We start from the raw sequence: 17,991 nt of genomic DNA on the forward strand, positions 1-17,991 counted from the left end.
GTGGCTCAATAGGCCTGTGGCGCCGGCACACCAGGTCCTGGTCCCGGTCGGGGCACCAGATTCTGTCCCGGTTGCCCCTATTCCAGGCCAGCTCTCTGCTGTGGCCAGGGAGTGCAGTGGAGGATGGCCCAAGTGCTTGGGCCCTGCACCCCATGGGAGACCAGGATAATCACCTGGCTCCTGCCTTTGAATCAGCGCCGTGTGGCGGCCATTGGAGGGTACAACGGCAAAGGAAGACCTTTCTCTCTGTGTCTCTCTCTCACTGTCCACTCTGCCTGTCCAAAAAAAGAAATGCATGAAGTTGTATTACTTAAATTAAAAACAAAACAAAACAAAACATAGTCCATGGAATCCCAAAGCCATGTGTGGTGATAACAGTAGTTTTTTTTTTTAAGATTGTTTTATTTATTTGAAAGAGTTACAGAGAGAGGAGAGACAGAGATCTTCCATCCACTGGTTTACTCTCCAGTAGCCACAGTGACAGGGACAAGGCCAGGTTAAAGCCAGGAGCTTCTTCCTGGTTTCCCACGTGGGTGCAGGGCCCAGAGACTTGGGCCTTCTTCCGCTGCTTTCCAGACGCATTAGCAGGGGAGCTGGATCAGAATTGAAGCTCACAGAACTCAGCTGGTGCCCACCTGGGATGCTGGTGGTACAGGCCATGCCTTAACTTGCTGTGCCCCAGTGCCAACCCAGATATAGTGGTTTCTACTTATGACTTGCAATACTTTTGGCCACTCTTTTTGAAAATACTTATCAGAGTTGGTTCTTTCAATTTTTTTTTTTTTTTTTTGGACAGGCAGAGTGGATAGTGAGAGAGAGAGAGAGACAGAGAGAAAGGTCTTCCTTTTTGCCATTGGTTCACCCTCTAATGGCCGCTGCGGCCGGCGCATCGTGCTGATCTGAAGGCAGGAGCAGTTGCTTCTCCTGGTCTCCCATGCAGGTGCAGGGCCCAAGCACTTGGGCCATCCTCCACTGCCTTCCCGGGCCATAGCAGAGAGCTGGCCTGGAAGAGGGGCAACTGGGATAGAATCCAGCGCACCAACCAGGACTAGAACCCGGTGTGCCGGCGCCGCAAGGCGGAGGATTAGCCTGTTAAGCCACGGCGCCGGCCTGGTTCTTTCAAATTTTATCCATCCATTTTACTCTGTGTGTCACTAGGCAGATTAAGTGGGTACCAAGAAAAATACTACCATTGTCCATGTTAAGGAGCTCTCTGATTTGTAAAGACATGGAAGAAGTTCTACTAATTTATTTTAAGATTTATTTATTTATTGGAAAGACAGAGTTATAAAGAGATTTTCTGTTCACTGGTTCACTCCCCAAATGGAAGCAGGAGCAAGGAGCTGCTTCAGGGTCCCCCCAGTGGGTGGCAGGGGCCCAAATAATACGTGGGTCATCTTCTGCTTTTCCCAGGTGCATTAGCAGGGAGCTGGGTCAGAAGTGGAGTGGCTGGGACTTGAAGCAGTGCCCATATAGGTGGCAACTTAATCAGTAGATTGCCAACACCACATCACTAGCCCTGAAGTTTTAAATGAACTCATTTTTAATGACACTTTTAATTAAAAATATACACTTCCACTATGCAAATTTATGAAGGGAAATTGTTTTTAAAAGTCTTTCCTTTTGTCTTAGGGCCCCCTCCCACTTTTTAATGCATGCTTGTCCTCCAGAAGGCATTTTTTAATTAAAATGTTTCTCTTTGTGTCACAAATCAACAATCAGGGCCAAAATCTATGCAAGATGGCTGGTGTGGTGATGATATACCATTGCCTGGAAATCGCCCCACTGGCTGGGAAGAAGAGGAGGATGTCGAAATTGGAATGTGGAATAGTAATTCATCTCAAGAGCTCAACTCATCTTTAAATTGGCCACCATACACAAAGAAAATGTCATCGAAGGTAAACACTTCAAGGGCAAAACCCTTGAAACTTTAAATTCCAAAGGTAGTTTACCCACAGAAAATTAATCTCTTGCCTGCCCATTTATGGCACTCAGTACAGTGCAGGCAGTCCCCACATAGTATAGCCTCTTGTCTGGGCAGCCACCTAGAAAAACAAGATCACAGGAACTTCCTTTCTCCCCACTGCTACAGCTTGGGATTTCTCTCCTCCTCCCCCTTCACCAGTGCTGCTTGGGACAACCCCTCACCCTAGGGTGGTGCCTGCAATGGTGAGGATGAAGAGAAGGGCAAATCTCCATGTTGACTTCCATCCCACTGCCAGTTCATCTCCCATCCCACCTCCCCACCTGGAGTCCCTGACCTCCCCTTTACCCAGAGTCACCGTCCTCTTTATTTATCTGCCATCATTGTCCCTTCCTCATCCTAAAGGTCCTGTGACAAAAATCCCTAGGAATGGGCCAAGCTTACCTTTGCTTTTATGTATGGAAAAATTGTGCTCCTGAATCTGGCTTGGCTGTTCATCAGAATCTTGTGACATTTATCAAAAGTATAACTTCTTTACCCAACGTCTCCTGGATTTTTGGAAATCGGACCAAGTTTCCTGTTAACAGGCCCCTCGAGTGTCTGATGGAGAGCCAAGTTCAGGAACCACTCTTTGAGATCATTGGTTCCTAAGAGATGGGACTGGGGGGTTATGGCAGTATATGCCTGGTCCCTTAAGTGATTCTCATATAACCTCCCCTCCTTAATTGAAAATGATTACCTTTTGAGGGACCTTAGAAGTCAGATAGTCAGTGGGTTGCTGGACTAGCTGACTGCCAAAGGTTCTTCCCTTTTAATCCTGGGATTGTAAGTCTTGGACCTGTCATTTTCATTTTTAAAATTATTCATTTGGCTGAATTTACCTGTTGCCTTGCCATGTAGCTTACAAAATGCTTTTACATGTTTTACATAAATCATTTGATCCTCATAACCTTCTAAGGCAGGATAGTGATGAGGAGTTTGACACTGGAAAAGGTGGTGACTTGCCCAGAGTTGCATAACTAGTAAGTGGCAGAGCAAGGACTTGAGTTTAGGTCTTCCAATTCCAAACCCTGTGTTCTTCCCACTGGACCATGCTGTTTTGTGACTTTGTCTTTCCTTACAGGGTCTGAGTGGCAAAAAAAGGAGAAGGGAAAGGGTGTGTAGCCTTTTTACTCTTTCTCCTTTGTTTCTGCTAGTAAAAATCTTTAGAAAGCAACTGCAAACATTTATTTAGCCTCTGCTGTGTGCCAGGTACTGTGCTTGGTGCTGGGGATTGAGATGCACTAAGATGAGCTACACCTTCGAGGAGCTGGTAGTCTCATTTGGGGCCTCAGGAGAGCTTCAAAAAAGTATCAGCTGAAGTTTGGAAGATGCCTGGAGGGTGGGATGTGTTAAGGAAAGTAGTTGCCTACCATGGCTACAATGTAGAATTTCTAGAAAGAAGTAACAAGGGATCTGGCTGCGCAGTTAGATTAAGGTTAGATTGTAAAGTGTTTTCAATAGCATGCCAAAGAATTTGAACTTTATTCTGTATAAAGTAAGGAGCCAGTGAAATTACGTAGAAGGCACGATCAGTGGGGTTCTTTGTGACTTTTTCAAAAGAAAGCTAACCAATGAGAGTATGAATGTAAATTGGAGCAGAGGAAAGGCCAGAGTTGGGGATCTCAGGAAACTTGTGCATTAATTCACATTAGAAAGGAGGTCCTGAATTGGGCAACAAGAGTGGACATATAGTTGAAGGGACTAATTTGAGAGCTTTCCCAGTAGAGGGGACAGAAAGACTCGGCCTTAGAATGTGGGGGTGGGATTGAAAGAGGAAAGGGAATCAAAGCCAACTTCAGAAACCCCGGAGAGGGCTAGTTGCTTGCTTCAGAGACCTGCATTTAGGGGGAAAATTATGAAGCCGTGTTCTGTTTCACAGTCAGAAGGAACAGGTAGCAGCAAAGGGAAAAGGAAATTAAGGCAACAGACTGGAAATGGTCCTATGATCTTCCCGTAAGTGGGAGATGTAGGTCTCCATGGCTTCCAGCCATGGAGTGCTGTCTGTCAGCACTGCTGATCACAGGACTCTTGACTGTGTCGGTTCATATCTTCAATGTACTTTCTATACTGCCACACTCCAACCTGCCACAGAGAGCTGACACTAAGTAGGAGTCCCGGCTTCAGCTACTGCTGGAGGTGTTGTGTTCTTGGCAACAGAAATTGAAATTTTAAAATACTTACACGTGGAAACATTTGGATTTTGTTTTGTTTTGTTTTTTTTCTTAGTACAGTATACACAACATAAAATTATGGGCTAAATTGATTTCCTTGGACTAACTTGAGAGCCTACTCATTATTTTTTACTTTGGTTTGATCTGAAAATTCCAAAAGTCCAAATTGTTATTTATCTTATAGAATGCAGTCCATCATATATTGGGAACTGACCGACAGTTCTCCATTATTTAGAGGCCCTTTTTCTTTTTCTTTTTGTGGGTCGTCAAGGCCCTTTGCTTCTGTCTTTTCCTTCTGACTGCTTGCCTTTAGAGATTTCTCTGTACATTACAGCTATACCAGAGGACTGGAGCAAAGGAAGTTGAAAATCAAATAAGTTGATTTTTTTAATTAATAACAACTCTGATAAGAGTTGTTTGGAGGAGAAATTATTGACTAAAAATGAGAGTTGGGAATTGTCTTTAAGTTTATTAACCCATCACTGTACCCAGATAAATAGAGATGGCCATGGCATCTTTTCTGCTCTTTTATTTTACAAAGGGAATGATGAAAGGTGGAAACAAACAAGAAGATGCATGGATAAATCCATTTGTTAAACAGTTTTCAAATATCAGTTTTTCGGTAAGTATGTTTTCTTAGCAGGTCTTTCCCCTTTTAATGATCGAGTCTATAATGTATCCCAATTTCATTTTTTGTTAAAAAATCATTCTTTTTTATAGAAATATCCTTGAAGTTAGAGTAAAATTGGCCTATAACCCTTCTTTTTTTATTTTTTACTGTTTTAGCTAGACACTTTGACCATTTGTCTTATTTGAAATTTTATTGTTGTTGCATGAAGCAGTGAAAAATGAAGCTTCATAATCCACTTGAATTTCACAGATCATAAAATAAAATGAAGTTCATTTTTTGTTCTGTTGATAATTTATGCTAACATGCTGTTGTTCCTTTCTTAAGAGAGACTCACCAGAAGAAAATGTACAGAGCAATAAGATGGACCTTTCTGGAGGTAAGAGAAGATTAAATCCATTTATGTTTATATTCATCACTGATGGACAGGCACATCTGTGCCAAGATCCTACTGAGAGAACCCTGTCGCAGACCAGGAGAGGGGAGACTCAGCCGCACAGTTGTGGTATTCGTGTGCTTTCCAGTATACATTGAAGTGCATTGATTACATGACTTGAAGTGTCTTTAAAGTGCAAATCACTGTGCAGAGCCAAGGATCTGGGGGCAGTAGTCTTTGCTAGCATCCCCTCAGGAGTGAGTTATCCACCTTGGGGGTGCGGTGTTCTTGATCAGGGAGAGTGGAGATATGGCAGGTTGGACCAGAACTGGGCCAAGGAATGCAGAATCAGTGGTTAGGTGAGGGTCAGACACAGTCGTGGTGAGGATGCTTGATAACGCTAGGCTCAGTGTTAAACGCCAAGGAAATTGGAGTCTGGGTTTGATTCTGTGAGTATGGGGTTAAAGAGTTCTAAGTAGAGGAGAGCAACATAATTTGGATTTATGTTTTGGACAAATAGTCTTATAGATTGATTACAGATGACTCCCAGCTTTCTTACCTGGACTGTTTAGTAGGTGGTAAAAAAATTCATAAACTCAACAAGAAATTAGAGATACTAATGGGTGGCTAGTGGGCGCTAGAGAGAACAGCAAAGAATATACGAGTAACAGATCCAAGGAGAGGTAACTCAACTCGGGAAAAGACTGCCGTGCCCTCCTTACCCAAACCACACCCCAGACTGAGATCCAGAGTCTTGGGCATGGGCATGTCTCTACATGGCAAAGAAGTCCCTATGGTGCCACCCCAGTGGGACTGTAGGAAACCCACCCTCTAAAATAGCAGCTCATAGGACAGGTCACTGGTGACTGCGAGCAAGCTGCCAGGCGTGGTGAGGCTGGCCCTGCAGGCACCTGGTGCTGGGAAAGCTGCCTGAGCTGTAGCCATGAGCACACTAGAGCCAGGAAGCCAGACTTGCTCCTTCAGTGTCTCCCTGTGCCCTCTGCTGGCAAAGCTTCCATGCCAGCTCCCAAAGGAAACAAATATGTAAAGGGCCCAGATGGGTTTGTATTTTTTCACAGAGCAAATGGGTGAATTTGGAGCTCAGAGGCAGTAAGTCAGTGCAAGTCCATACTCAGGACAGTTCATGTCAACTTGTTGCATTTTAGAGATCTCTTTATTTATTTGAAAGGCTGGACCAGGCTGAAGCCAAGAATCAGCAGCTACATCTGGGTGGCAGGGACCCACATGCTTTCATCATCATTATCATTTTCCTGGTGCGCATTAGCAGGCAAGTGGATCAGAAAGCACAGCTGAGACTCAAACCAGGCTCTCCAATAGGGCACGCAAGCATCACAAAGCAGTGTCTTAACTGCTGCATCAGGCACCCACCCTTGCTCAGAGTTCTTAGCTGGTAGAGTGACCCAGGCCTTCACTCCCAGAGAACCTGAGCCCTGAGTAGCCCTGCCTTCTTTGGTTGCTGTAGTTTTTTATTACCCTTTAGTACTGGGCGTGGAAATGCTAAGAGGGTACCCCAAAGCATCCCCTGAGTTCCAGATAGAGTTTTTGCTTCCTACATTTTAATTGAGGAAATCAGTGTCCCCTTGATAGTCAGAATCAGTCCTCCAGCCTGTCGAATAGCTTTCTGTTTTGCATGTTAATTCATGTCCTAAGGAGTGCAAGACATCGAGGTTGTAGGCTTCGTCTTCTGAAATAGTGGAACTAGTGTTGTGTCTTCTGTTCAGAGTGTTTTCTCTAAATCAGTGGAGTTGTCAGAATGGGAGGCAGGCATTTTCTAAGTGGCTTATTGGATATAATTGTGTGAAGAGCCACTCCCACTTTGACATTTTGATTCCTAGACCTGCACATTCTTGTAGCAAGGGAGACGTAGTACATCTCATAGTACATCATACGAGACAGAAGCCAATCCAAAGGATCTTGCCTCCCGCTTCTCTTTGTAGCTGAGTCTTCAGCAAGCCATTCTACCCATTGATGTAATTAGCTGCCTTCAGGTGGTGGTGTATATGATAAAAGCAGGTAATTCCACAGATATAAGCTTATTACCATATATCCTCTGCTATGGAATGAGCTTCTGGATCAGACACAGTGCACGAGGGGCACCATGAGAGTAGCTAAGGCATTCTGTGACAGCATGCATGACAAAAGCTTTAATAGCAAGAAAAATCCATATCTAGACAATGCATCTATTCCTCTGCCTCCTCCATGGTCCACGGAGTGACAGAAGTTTCTGGGATGAGGTGAGGTTGCCAGAAAGCTGTCCTGTAGAGTACTGGTAAAAAGTGTTGATAAAGAGGTAGCTCACCAACTCTACTACAGAAGTTTGGAGATATTGGGGTGGGGGCAGGGGGATGCTAGAAGCTGGCCGCTTATGCTGCTGACCAGCCAGGCACAGGGAAAGCCATGGAAGCTACCAAAGCCTGCCAAGTGAGCACACTGCACTGGCAGCAAAACTTTTCCTCCTGCACTGTCTCTCTAGTGACTTCTAATGACAAAGCCTCAATACCGATTGGCAAAGGAGAAAAAAAAGTCCAAATATATTTAAATAGAGCAGTCAGGTTGACTTTGGAGCTGAGAGACAGTAAATCCTTCTCTGGTCATTATTTGATATAAGAAATATAGGAATGGTAAATTTGATAGATAAGATTGTATCTATTGTTACTATGAAGACTATGTCACAATGTCAGGTAAACAGTAGAAAATCTGGATGTGGAGTACAGAATAGATAGAGCTGGAGATGTAATATGTGTGATTAATGAGACATGGATGGTACTAAAGGCACTGTGAATACATTGACCAGAGAGAGAGTTGTAAGCTAACGAATGGAAGGCAGAATTCTGGGGAGTAAGAATGAGGAGAGAGAGGACACATTAGATTAGAATTAGAGCAGTTTTTCAGAAGGCAAGTGAATGCAGTTATGGAAAGAGGAGAGTGGTTGTCAGGAAACAGATGTGACAGTAGGACTTGGAGTAAGCCATTGGTAACAAAAGAATCTTGTTAGAGGACTGAAAGACTACAGAGAGATTCCTGCTCTATAGGTTTCTAAAGGGGTGCACAATGTTGGGGAGATGCAACACACTACTTTTTACACAAGCAACGATAACATAGATCATTAGGAAGGGACAGCTTGGAAAGAGATTTTTGAGAAGCACTTCTTGGAGTTGGTTCAGTACTAGATGGAGAGAGCGAGCGAGCAAGATGGCCAGCATGCGTGTGTCAGTGCATAGAGGTGCTGCTAGCCAGGGGTAGACAGAGTAAAGGACTCGAGGTCATTGTAAAGGTTACTGATATTCAAGGGAGGGTTCTTAACATGTTAAAAGATGGATTACTCAAATGCCTCACCCATACTTCAAGAAACTAATGGTGTTTAAAAACTACCTATTTTAAGCATTTTTTTCCTTTTCCACTTGCCTTGAATGAGGGTAGTAAGGGTAAGTATTATGACGGTGGTAAATATCTCAAAGAATAATGATTTGCAAAGAAACAGTGGATGAGATTTGAGGACTGAAAGATGTGGAGAGTAAGGTTTAAGGAGAAGGCTTGTGTGAGAAGTAACAACGGTGCATTGAAGTAGATATACTTGTATCTGGAAATCACTTGATGGGGGTGGTTGCTGCCTTGGTAGTACATGAAGCAGGTTTATAGAGGCAGTGAAACACAGATGCTGAGTCACCTTGGTCTGTTCAACACACCAGGGAGGTGGGCTCAGTTGTGCAGGGAGGACAGAAACTGCTGAATGTGTGCTAAGGATGGGTATGCGGAGAGCATTGTCTGCTTTTTTCAAAAAGAAAGAGGAAGATAAAGAGAAAAAAAGAGATCTTCCATCCACTGGTTCACTCCCCACATGACTGCAACAGCTGGGATTGGGCTGGGCCAGGCTGGAGCCAGGAACTCAACCTAGATGTCCCACATGGGTGGCAAGGACTCAAGTACTTGATCTCCTTCATCTGCTACCTCCCAGATGCATTAACAGGGAGCTGGATCCAAAGCCAAGGTAGCTGGGACCTGAATCTCTCAGTACTCAGATGTGGGACGTGGGTGTTCCAAGCAGCAGCTTAACCTACTATTGGCACAACACCTGCCCCACATTGTCCACATTTTAAAAGATTTATGGCAGCCGGCGCCGCGGCTCACTAGGCTAATCTTCCGCCTTGCGGCACCGGCACACCGGGTTCTAGTCCTGATCGGGGCACCGATCCTGTCCCAGTTGCCCCTCTTCCAGGCCAGCTCTCTGCTGTGGCCAGGGAGTGCAGTGGAGGATGGCCCAAGTGCTTGGGCCCTGCACCCCATGGGAGACCAGGATAAGCACCTGGCTCCTGCCATCGGAACAGCGCGATGCGCCGGCTGCAGCACGCCTACCGCGGCGGCCATTGGAGGGTGAACCAATGGCAAAAAGGAAGACCTTTCTCTCTGTCTCCCTCTACTGTCCACTCTGCCTGTCAAAAATTTAAAAAAAAAAAAAAAGATTAGATTTATGGAAAGGGGATGGTAGCTTAAAGGCTGGCCCTATCAAGGAAAAGACTGTTGGAGAGGCGTTTCCCTCATAAGCGGTCATGTTTATAGCAGGGCAGTCAGAATTGGGGGAGTAATGAAGAGCAAGGCAATAGAGGAAGGCATTAATTACCCTGTGTGCTAAACAGGGGTGACAGCTGTGGCCCCGAAAGCATGAAAGAAATACATATAAAGCCCTTAGGGTAGCCCTGGCATTTTTTAAATAGTAGTTCATCATAATGGGTTTTGGTGGTTGTTTTTGTTATAAAATTAACCAGATTCCAGATGACTTCCAAGATGTCTTACATTAATGTTGCTAAGAGCGCGTCTTAAAATGAGAGTCTTGCAACCTTTTGTTGACTAGTCCATTTTCAAGTTAATGGGCTCAGTAAGGTTAACAGCATCTGCTACGCCCTCCTTCCCTCGTGAGGAGTGCAAGGTGCATGCAATGCAAGTGCGTTTCTCACATTCCTTGTCGAGGCAGAAGGCATTTCAGTTTGGAAAGTGAGTATTTTGCTTTTCATTGTCAATTCATCTGAATCCTATTAGGTTGTCTTCCTTCTTGATAACATAGTCTCATGTGTTTATTAGGAATGTTACAAGACAAGCGAATGGAAATAGATAAACATAGCCTAAATATTGGTGATTACAATCGAACGGTCGGGAAAGGCCCTGGTTCTCGGCCTCAGATTTCCAAAGAGTCTTCCATGGAGCGCAGTCCTTATTTTGATAAGGTAAAGTTTTTTTCTTTTTACCTCTGTGACTAATAAACCAGTACACTTAGTAGCATAATCGTCACGTTAATATTTTAGAACATTTTGTATAATCTAAAGTGTTACAATCCAGTGCCAAATCCTATTACTGAATTTACAGTTCATTGTCTTTTTATGTCTCAGTTTAGTATAGAAGTTGCATTTATATTTTCTTCTTAATCCCATGAAATATGTTTGGCTCTTTGTATGTACTCTAAATTAACACTAATCTGATCTCTTCTGTTTTCTACCTGTTTCCTGTTGATGCTGGAATGTCATGTGACTTCTGCTCTGTTCCTGCAATGATTTCTCCCTTCCACTTGTTTGCTTGGCTGGTGTTGCACATCTTTCTGTCTGTCCAATCAGGATGGCATTGTAGCAGATGAATCCCAAAACATGCAGTTTATGTCCAGTCAAAGCATGAAGCTTCCCCCTTCAAATAGTGCACTACCTAACCAGGCCCTTGGCTCCATAGCAGGGCTGGGTATGCAAAACTTGAATTCTGTTAGACAGGTAAGTCCAGACGTGTATTTTAGGCTCTCTGTTGAATGATTTCTATTAGTAATAAGATCTCTCTTACATGTAGTTACTGTGTTTTAATCAATGATAAGATTCGTAATGAAATGGTTCATCCTTAAAGAACTCACTGGTACTTTATTGTTTTTGTAGAATGGCAATCCCAGTATGTTTGGTGTTGGAAACACAGCAGCACAACCCCGGGGCATGCAGCAGCCTCCAGCACAACCTCTTAGTTCATCTCAGCCTAATCTCCGTGCTCAAGTGCCTCCTCCATTACTCTCCCCTCAGGTGAGTACTCCATCCTCTGCTACTTACCTGGAAAAGAGCGTTGCAGAATTTTATATTTGAACAAAAAGACTAGTTGAGCATCAGGATATTTGCTGGCATCTTTGCGATGCAGCTAGTTCTGAATTTTACAGAGAGGAGAAAACGAGTCGAGGATAATTTAAATCCAAAATTTACCATGTTTTTCCTATACTACATCTTGGGAAGAGGACAATAGCAGAAATTACCAGATTAATATTTATTCTGTCATCTTTTGGAAAGACCACAGTTCCCCAGTGACTAGCCCAGACATGTAACTTCAAGTCCATTGCACATTTAGCTGAGTGAGTTACTTTATGAATATTACTAAGTTACCATTGTGATCGTTAGGTTCCAGTTTCATTGCTGAAGTATGCACCAAACAACGGTGGCCTGAATCCGCTCTTTGGCCCTCAGCAGGTAGCCATGCTGAACCAGCTATCCCAACTAAACCAGCTTTCTCAGATCTCCCAGTTACAGGTAAGGACAATAGTGGTCTTGTTCACTATGCATTTATTGAGTGTCCACTGTGTGCCAGACGCTAGACTCTGTGTAGAACGTACTGCAGTAAAGGAAGCAGATCATGGCCCCATGGAGCTTAATGTTGATGAGGGAAGACAGGTTGTGAACAGGCGTGTGGAAGGAGTTTCCAGAGAGGTGCAGGATGCTAGGAAAGCAGGCCCAGCCGGGTCTGCAGGCAGGGGAGAGGATGATCAGGGAAAGTTTGGATTGAAGACAAGACTGATTTCAGCAGAGTGACTGACTGCAAGCCAGACTGTCCAGAAAAGCAGTGATACAGCTGGGGCGGGGCATGCGTCTGTGGCTCCATCTGCAGTGGTCTCTGACGCGGCCTGAGATGTGGTGTGGTACTGACAACCTTTTTGCCCTCTTCTCTCCAGCGATTGTTAGCACAGCAGCAAAGGGCGCAGAGTCAGAGAAGCGTGCCTTCTGGTAACCGGCAGCAGCAAGACCAGCAGGTAGATCAGATCCTTCACTTGTGGTGCTGTCCTTTGTTTTAATAAACCCAATTAGCAGCATTTCCATTATAACAAGCAATGTGATGTCTTTATACTGAAACTCAGTGAAGTATGGTGTTTGCTATGTCTGTTGTTCGTCCTGAGTCATGTTAACTATTACCGTGTGATTATCTTCTTGTGGAGATGAAAGTGAAATCAAAAATGAAGAGGAATGTGTAGGAGTCTGAAGAATTTTTCCCAATCATTTTGTTGTTTGAAGGGTCGACCTCTTAGTGTGCAGCAGCAAATGATGCAACAGTCTCGTCAACTCGATCCAAACCTGTTGGTGAAGCAGCAGACGCCGCCATCTCAGCAGCAGTCCCTCCATCAGCCAGCCATGAAGTCCTTCCTCGATAACGTCATGCCCCACACTACACCTGAGCTGCAAAAAGGGCCATCACCAATAAATGCTTTCAGCAACTTCCCTATAGGTGGGTTTCTCCTTGGCCAGGGCGTTCACTGATGCTGTGGCATGACAAGCATGCGCTCTCCTGTCCTACTCTAGCACGTGACTGCTCCATGAAAGCTACATCGCTCCTTTGGCTGTTCCCTTTGGCAACGGTTGCCATTGCCTCTTCTGGGATCAGCCCATAGTCATGCTTCAGGGCAGAGCTTTCTCCATTTAAAAATACCACACCATTTCAGAAGTCCTACAATCACTTTGCTTTTTAAGACTCTGATACTGTAATTGTAGAATAAGAAGGGGTGGGAAAGGCTAATAGTATTAACAGAAATAGCACCCTGGAGAATTTTTGAGCAGTGCTGCTTTGGAGAAACAAATGGAGTGGTCATAGTCACGTTTGCTAGTTGTTAGAACTTGAAAATCCAGTTGTTCCTAAATATTTATAATGGTTACTCAAAGAAACGTAAAATGAGGGGAAGAGAAGGGATTTCATTGGCTTTTATTCACTGTGTGGAAATTTCAGGCATGTGTATTACCTCCTTTCTAGCTCCCATTTTTTCCATGAGCCCTTAAGTGCAGTTTGCCCCTAAGTTGTGCATGCCTTGTTCATTTTGCTTTTTGTTTCTCTCTTTCCGTACAGTGGTTCTGGTGAACCTGCTTTGTTCTTTGCTGCCCAGCTGTGTTAACCAGTATGTGCTGGGCTGTGGGCAGAGGCTGGGGCATGCTGTTGCCCCTGCTGTTACTTCTTTCTATGGCTGAATTAAAACATGGTTTGGCTGACCCAGTATTGCCATGAACTCTCAGCTAGGGCAGGGATTGCCCTTGGGCCTTTGGGATCGTTAGCAATCTGCGCACATTTCTAGGAGCAGTTCCTGTGTCAGTCAGCACTGGAGGTGAATGTGGTGGTGATGCTGTGGTCCCAGAGACAGCAGGAACAGTGATAACAGAGAACAGTGACTGGTTTTGATCTTGCCAGTGAAGGGAGCTGGCTTTTACTATTTGACTCCATAAATTTGACCTATAAATTGGGTCAATCGAGAGATCAGTTCTATATTGGGGATTTCCTATCCTTGCATTTTAGCTAGAGATTTTTTTTTCTTAAGGTTTAATTATTTATTTTAAAGAGTTAAAGGGGGGGAGAGATCTTCTATCTGCTGGTTCACTCCCCAGATGGCTCAATGTCTGGTACTGGGCCAGGTCAAAGCCAAGAGCCAGGAACTTCCAGATCTCCCACGAGGGTAGCAGGGGCCCAAACACTTGGGCCGTCTTCCACTGCGTTCCCCAGGCCATCACTGGGAAGCTGGACGGGAAGTGGAGCAGCTGGGCTATGAATCCGTGCCCCTATGGGGTGCTGTCATTGCAGGCAGTGGCCTCAGGAGATACTTCTTGTTTAAGAAGTAGAATTGTCTACATCAGAGTGTTACAGCATTGTATCCATGTCCTTTACGTTCACACATTACCTGTGGCTGCTTTTGTGCTGCAGCAGCAGAGCTGTGTCAAGACAGAGACTGGGGGCCAGCACTGTGGCGCAGCAGGTTAAAGCGCCGGACTGCAGCGCTGGCATCCCATTCGGGTGCCGGTTCCACTCCTGGCTGCTCCACTTCCAATCCAGCTCTCTGCTATGGCCTGGGAAAGCAGGGAAAGTCCTTGGGCCTGAGGACCCACATGAAAGACCTGGGGAAAGATCCTGGCTCCTGGCTCCTGGTTTTGGATTGGCCCATCTCTGGCCAATGCAACCATTTGGAGAGTGAACCAGCAGATGGGAAACCACCCCCCCCCCCTTCTCTCTCCTCTCTGTAACTCTTTCATATAAATAAATCTTTAAAAAAAAAAAAAAAAAAAAAAAACCACAGAGACTATGTGGCCCACAAAGTCTATGATAACTATCTTGAAGTTTTAGAGAAAAACATTGGCAGCCCTTAATCTAATTCATAGCTCCAAATGCAGCACATTTGCTCTTTGCAAAAATGCGGATGATATTACATAATGCATGTTATAAAAGTTAACTTGGACAGACCTAATATCACATGGATTCTCATCAAACCAAAGAATTATAGATCACCTAATATGAAATTTTAGATTAAGAACTACTTGGAAGTGGGTTACACAAAGATTCTGGGTCTCCCTAGAAAGTCTTCATTTTTAAACAGCCATTTTAGGTGATTTCCATGGAAAAGTTTTCTGACCACTGTATCTTTCTTTCTTTTTTCTTAAGATTCATTTTTTTATTTGAAAGGCAGAGTTAACAGAGAGGCAGAGAGAGGCAGAGAGAGAGAGAGAGAGAGAGAGAGGTCTTCTATCTGGTTCATTCTCCAGGTGGCTGCAAAGGCTGGAGCTGCGCCTATCTGAAGCCAGGAGCCAGGAGTGTCCTCTGGAACTCCCAAGCGGGAGTAGGGGCCCAAGGACTTGGGCCATCTTCTACTGCTTTGCCAGGCCATAGCAGAGAGCCGGATCGGAAGTGGAGCAGCCGGGACTTGAACATAGCAGGCAGCTTTACCTGCTATGCCGCAGTGCTGGCTTCCCCCACAGTATCTTAAAACTGAAATGTCTATGCTCAATTCAGGAGAAAATCTAAATTGTGGCTAGGATATAGACATTGCCTCCTTAGTTGTAACTGTAAGGACAGGTTACTTTTACTTTAAATAACATCCTTTGGATGGCTGGTCAGCCAGCTGAAAATTGTTTAGTTTGTAAGCAAAAGGTAGTGACTGAAAGCGATTACATATTCTTCATGCTTAGGGAATAGCTAACCCGATATCTTATTAGAAGTAATCTTACAAACTAGGGCATCTGTAAAACTGTTTTCTCTCTAATTTTGCAAGGAATCTAAGAATAATCAAAATTATATGGAGAAATGGTTTTCCACATGTAATTATAGTGTTAACATTTTATTGCTTGGAAACAGCCTATTAAATGTTTGAATCTCTGTTTAGGATTCGTACGCACAGCTTTCTCTCTGATAGTCTGGAAGACTCTTTCTCCCATCAGTGTTTCTGCATGACCTTGGCGAGGAGCCCAGAGAGTTTTCCGCCTTCCTCACCTTCATCATTTGGCTGTGCCAGATTTGCAAGTGATATCTGTTAAGAAACATTAAGCAGAATTGAAAGCATTAATTACTTATGTTTTTCTAGGACATAGAAGTAATGGTACCAGAAGGAAAGTATGCTATATCTTATAAATTGTGTTTTCTTTCTTTTTAAGGCTTGAACTCAAACTTGAATGTAAATATGGATATGAACAGTATTAAAGAGCCACAGTCAAGACTAAGGAAGTGGACTACAGTGGACAGCATTTCTGTGAACACATCTTTGGATCAAAACTCCAGCAAACATGGTATGAAATGTGTTTTCTTTTAAAAAAAAGTCTCCACAGAATACTAAACTTAGATCTTTAAGTATATGTTTTCTAAGCCAGTTTATTTTATATCTTTTCCTCATTTTAAAAAGTATTCTAAAGGTAGGTGTTTGGCAGTTACATCACTGATTGGTGCACCATATCCGAGGGCCTGGTTAGAGTCCCACCTCCTTTGTTTCCAGTTCAGTTTCCTGCTAATGCAATAGGAAACAGCTGGTGATGGCTCCAGTTCTTGGGTCCCTACCATCTGCATGGGAGTCTCAGATTGATCGTTGGCTCCTGGTTTTGGCCGGGCCAGGCCCTGGCTGTTGCACATATTTGGGGAGTGAATCAGCAGATGAAATCTGACTGTCTCTCTCTCTCTCTCTCATCTTTAAAATAAATATTTGTTTTTAAAAATCATTCTGTGGATAAATATGAAAAGCAAAATCCATCTTTGTTGTGCTGCTTTACAAAGAGACATCAAATGATGCATTTAAATAAATACTCTCCTTTTGATGTTAATTTCGGTTTTTTGTTAAGTGATTTCATTGTTCTTATGTTCTTCTTTATAATATTTACTGACTTTAATATTGAAAACTTGGGCCATAGTTTTATTGCTATCACTTTCTTTATATTGACACATTGACACATTATATTGACATATTGACACATTATTTCTTTATATATTTTGTTTCTGTGTGTAAGTCACATGAATTTAATATTGTCTTCTCAGCAGTTAAATTTTTTTCTTTTAAGATCTATTTCATTGAAAAAGTTACAGAGAGGGAGGGAAAGACAGAGAGATCTTCCATCCACTAGTTCGGTTCCCAAATGGCTGCAATGGCTAGGACTGTGCCACCCAGAAGCCAGGAACCAGGATCCTCTTCCAGATCTCCCATGTGGGTGCAGGAGCCCAAGCACTTTGGCCATCTTCTGCTGATTTTCCCAGCTGCATTAGCAGTTTGGTAGTGTAAAGAACAGAACAGCAGGGCTGGCGCTGTGGTGTAGGGGTAGAGCCACCACCTGCAGTGCCGACATCCCGCATGGGCGCCGTTTCAAGTCCCGGCTGCTCCTCTTCCATCCAGCTCTCTGCTACGGCCTTGGAATGCAGTAGAAGGTGGCCGAAGTGCTTGAGCCCCTACACCCGCATGGGAAGCTTGGAAGAAGTTCCTGGCTCTTGCCTTCAGATTGGCACAGCTCCAGCTATCGCAACTATCTAGGGAGTGAACCAGTTAATAGAAAGTCTCTCTCTAGTTTTTTTGTTTGTTTGTTGTTTTTTTTTTTTTTTTTTACAGGCAGAGTAGATAGTGAGAGAGAGAGACAGAGAGAAAGGTCTTCCTTTTTGCTGTTGGTTCACCCTCCAATGGCCGCTGCGGCTGTCGCATCATGCTGATCTGAAACCAGGAGCCAGGTGCTTCTCCTGGTCTCCCATGCGGGTGCAGGGCCCAAGCACTTGGGCCATCCTCCACTGCACTCCCGGGCCATAGCAGAGAGCTGGCCTGGAAGAGGGGCAACCAGGACAGAATCCGGCGCCCCAACCGGGACTAGAACCCGGTGTGCCGGTGCCGCAAGGCGGAGGATTAGCCTGTTAAGCCACGGCGCCGGCCGAAAGCCTCTCTCTTTCTCTCTGCCTCTGTAAAGAAATCTTTTTTTTTTAAACCGATCAGAAGCCTCAGTAGTATTAAAGGGACATTTTTATAATAATTCTTTTCTGTTGTATCTCATTTTTGAAACTTTAATTCACTAAACTTTGACTAGTGATCAGTTTTCTAGATTATACAACATTGAGTTGATGATTATCAAGAAAATAAGGGTAAAATTATCTTAGGATAGAAGGAACATTGAACCATAAATCAGACCTGGATTCTAGGTTGATTTGCCATCAAGGAACCATCCCAAATTTTTCTTTTTTCTTCTTCTTCTTTTTTTTTCTTTTTTTTTAATTTGAGAGGTAGAGTTAGACAGTGAGAGAGACAGAGAGAAAGGTCTTCCTTCCGTTGGTTCACTCTCCAAAT

The 17,991-nt window shown here is 44.0% G+C and overlaps 1 protein-coding gene across 5 annotated transcripts in view; it reads left to right on the plus strand.

The window, feature by feature from the left end:
* TNRC6A (trinucleotide repeat containing adaptor 6A) overlaps positions 1-17,991 on the plus strand; it is a 104,076-nt gene that overhangs the window by 72,865 nt on the left and 13,220 nt on the right. For 4 of the 5 annotated variants that reach the window (XM_062179823.1, XM_062179821.1, XM_062179824.1 and 1 more), the window contains 10 exons: positions 1,723-1,898; positions 3,048-3,080; positions 4,679-4,759; positions 5,093-5,144; positions 10,239-10,381; positions 11,069-11,206; positions 11,573-11,701; positions 12,121-12,198; positions 12,458-12,668; positions 15,842-15,973. In XM_062179823.1, the coding sequence (XP_062035807.1) occupies positions 1,723-1,898; positions 3,048-3,080; positions 4,679-4,759; positions 5,093-5,144; positions 10,239-10,381; positions 11,069-11,206; positions 11,573-11,701; positions 12,121-12,198; positions 12,458-12,668; positions 15,842-15,973 (1,173 nt within the window). The remainder of the gene's footprint in view (positions 1-1,722; positions 1,899-3,047; positions 3,081-4,678; positions 4,760-5,092; positions 5,145-10,238; positions 10,382-11,068; positions 11,207-11,572; positions 11,702-12,120; positions 12,199-12,457; positions 12,669-15,841; positions 15,974-17,991) is intronic. The other variant, XM_062179822.1, reaches the window with a different exon arrangement.

This window comes from Lepus europaeus, chromosome 21 (assembly GCF_033115175.1).
Source record: "Lepus europaeus isolate LE1 chromosome 21, mLepTim1.pri, whole genome shotgun sequence".
Taxonomy (NCBI): domain Eukaryota; kingdom Metazoa; phylum Chordata; class Mammalia; order Lagomorpha; family Leporidae; genus Lepus; species Lepus europaeus.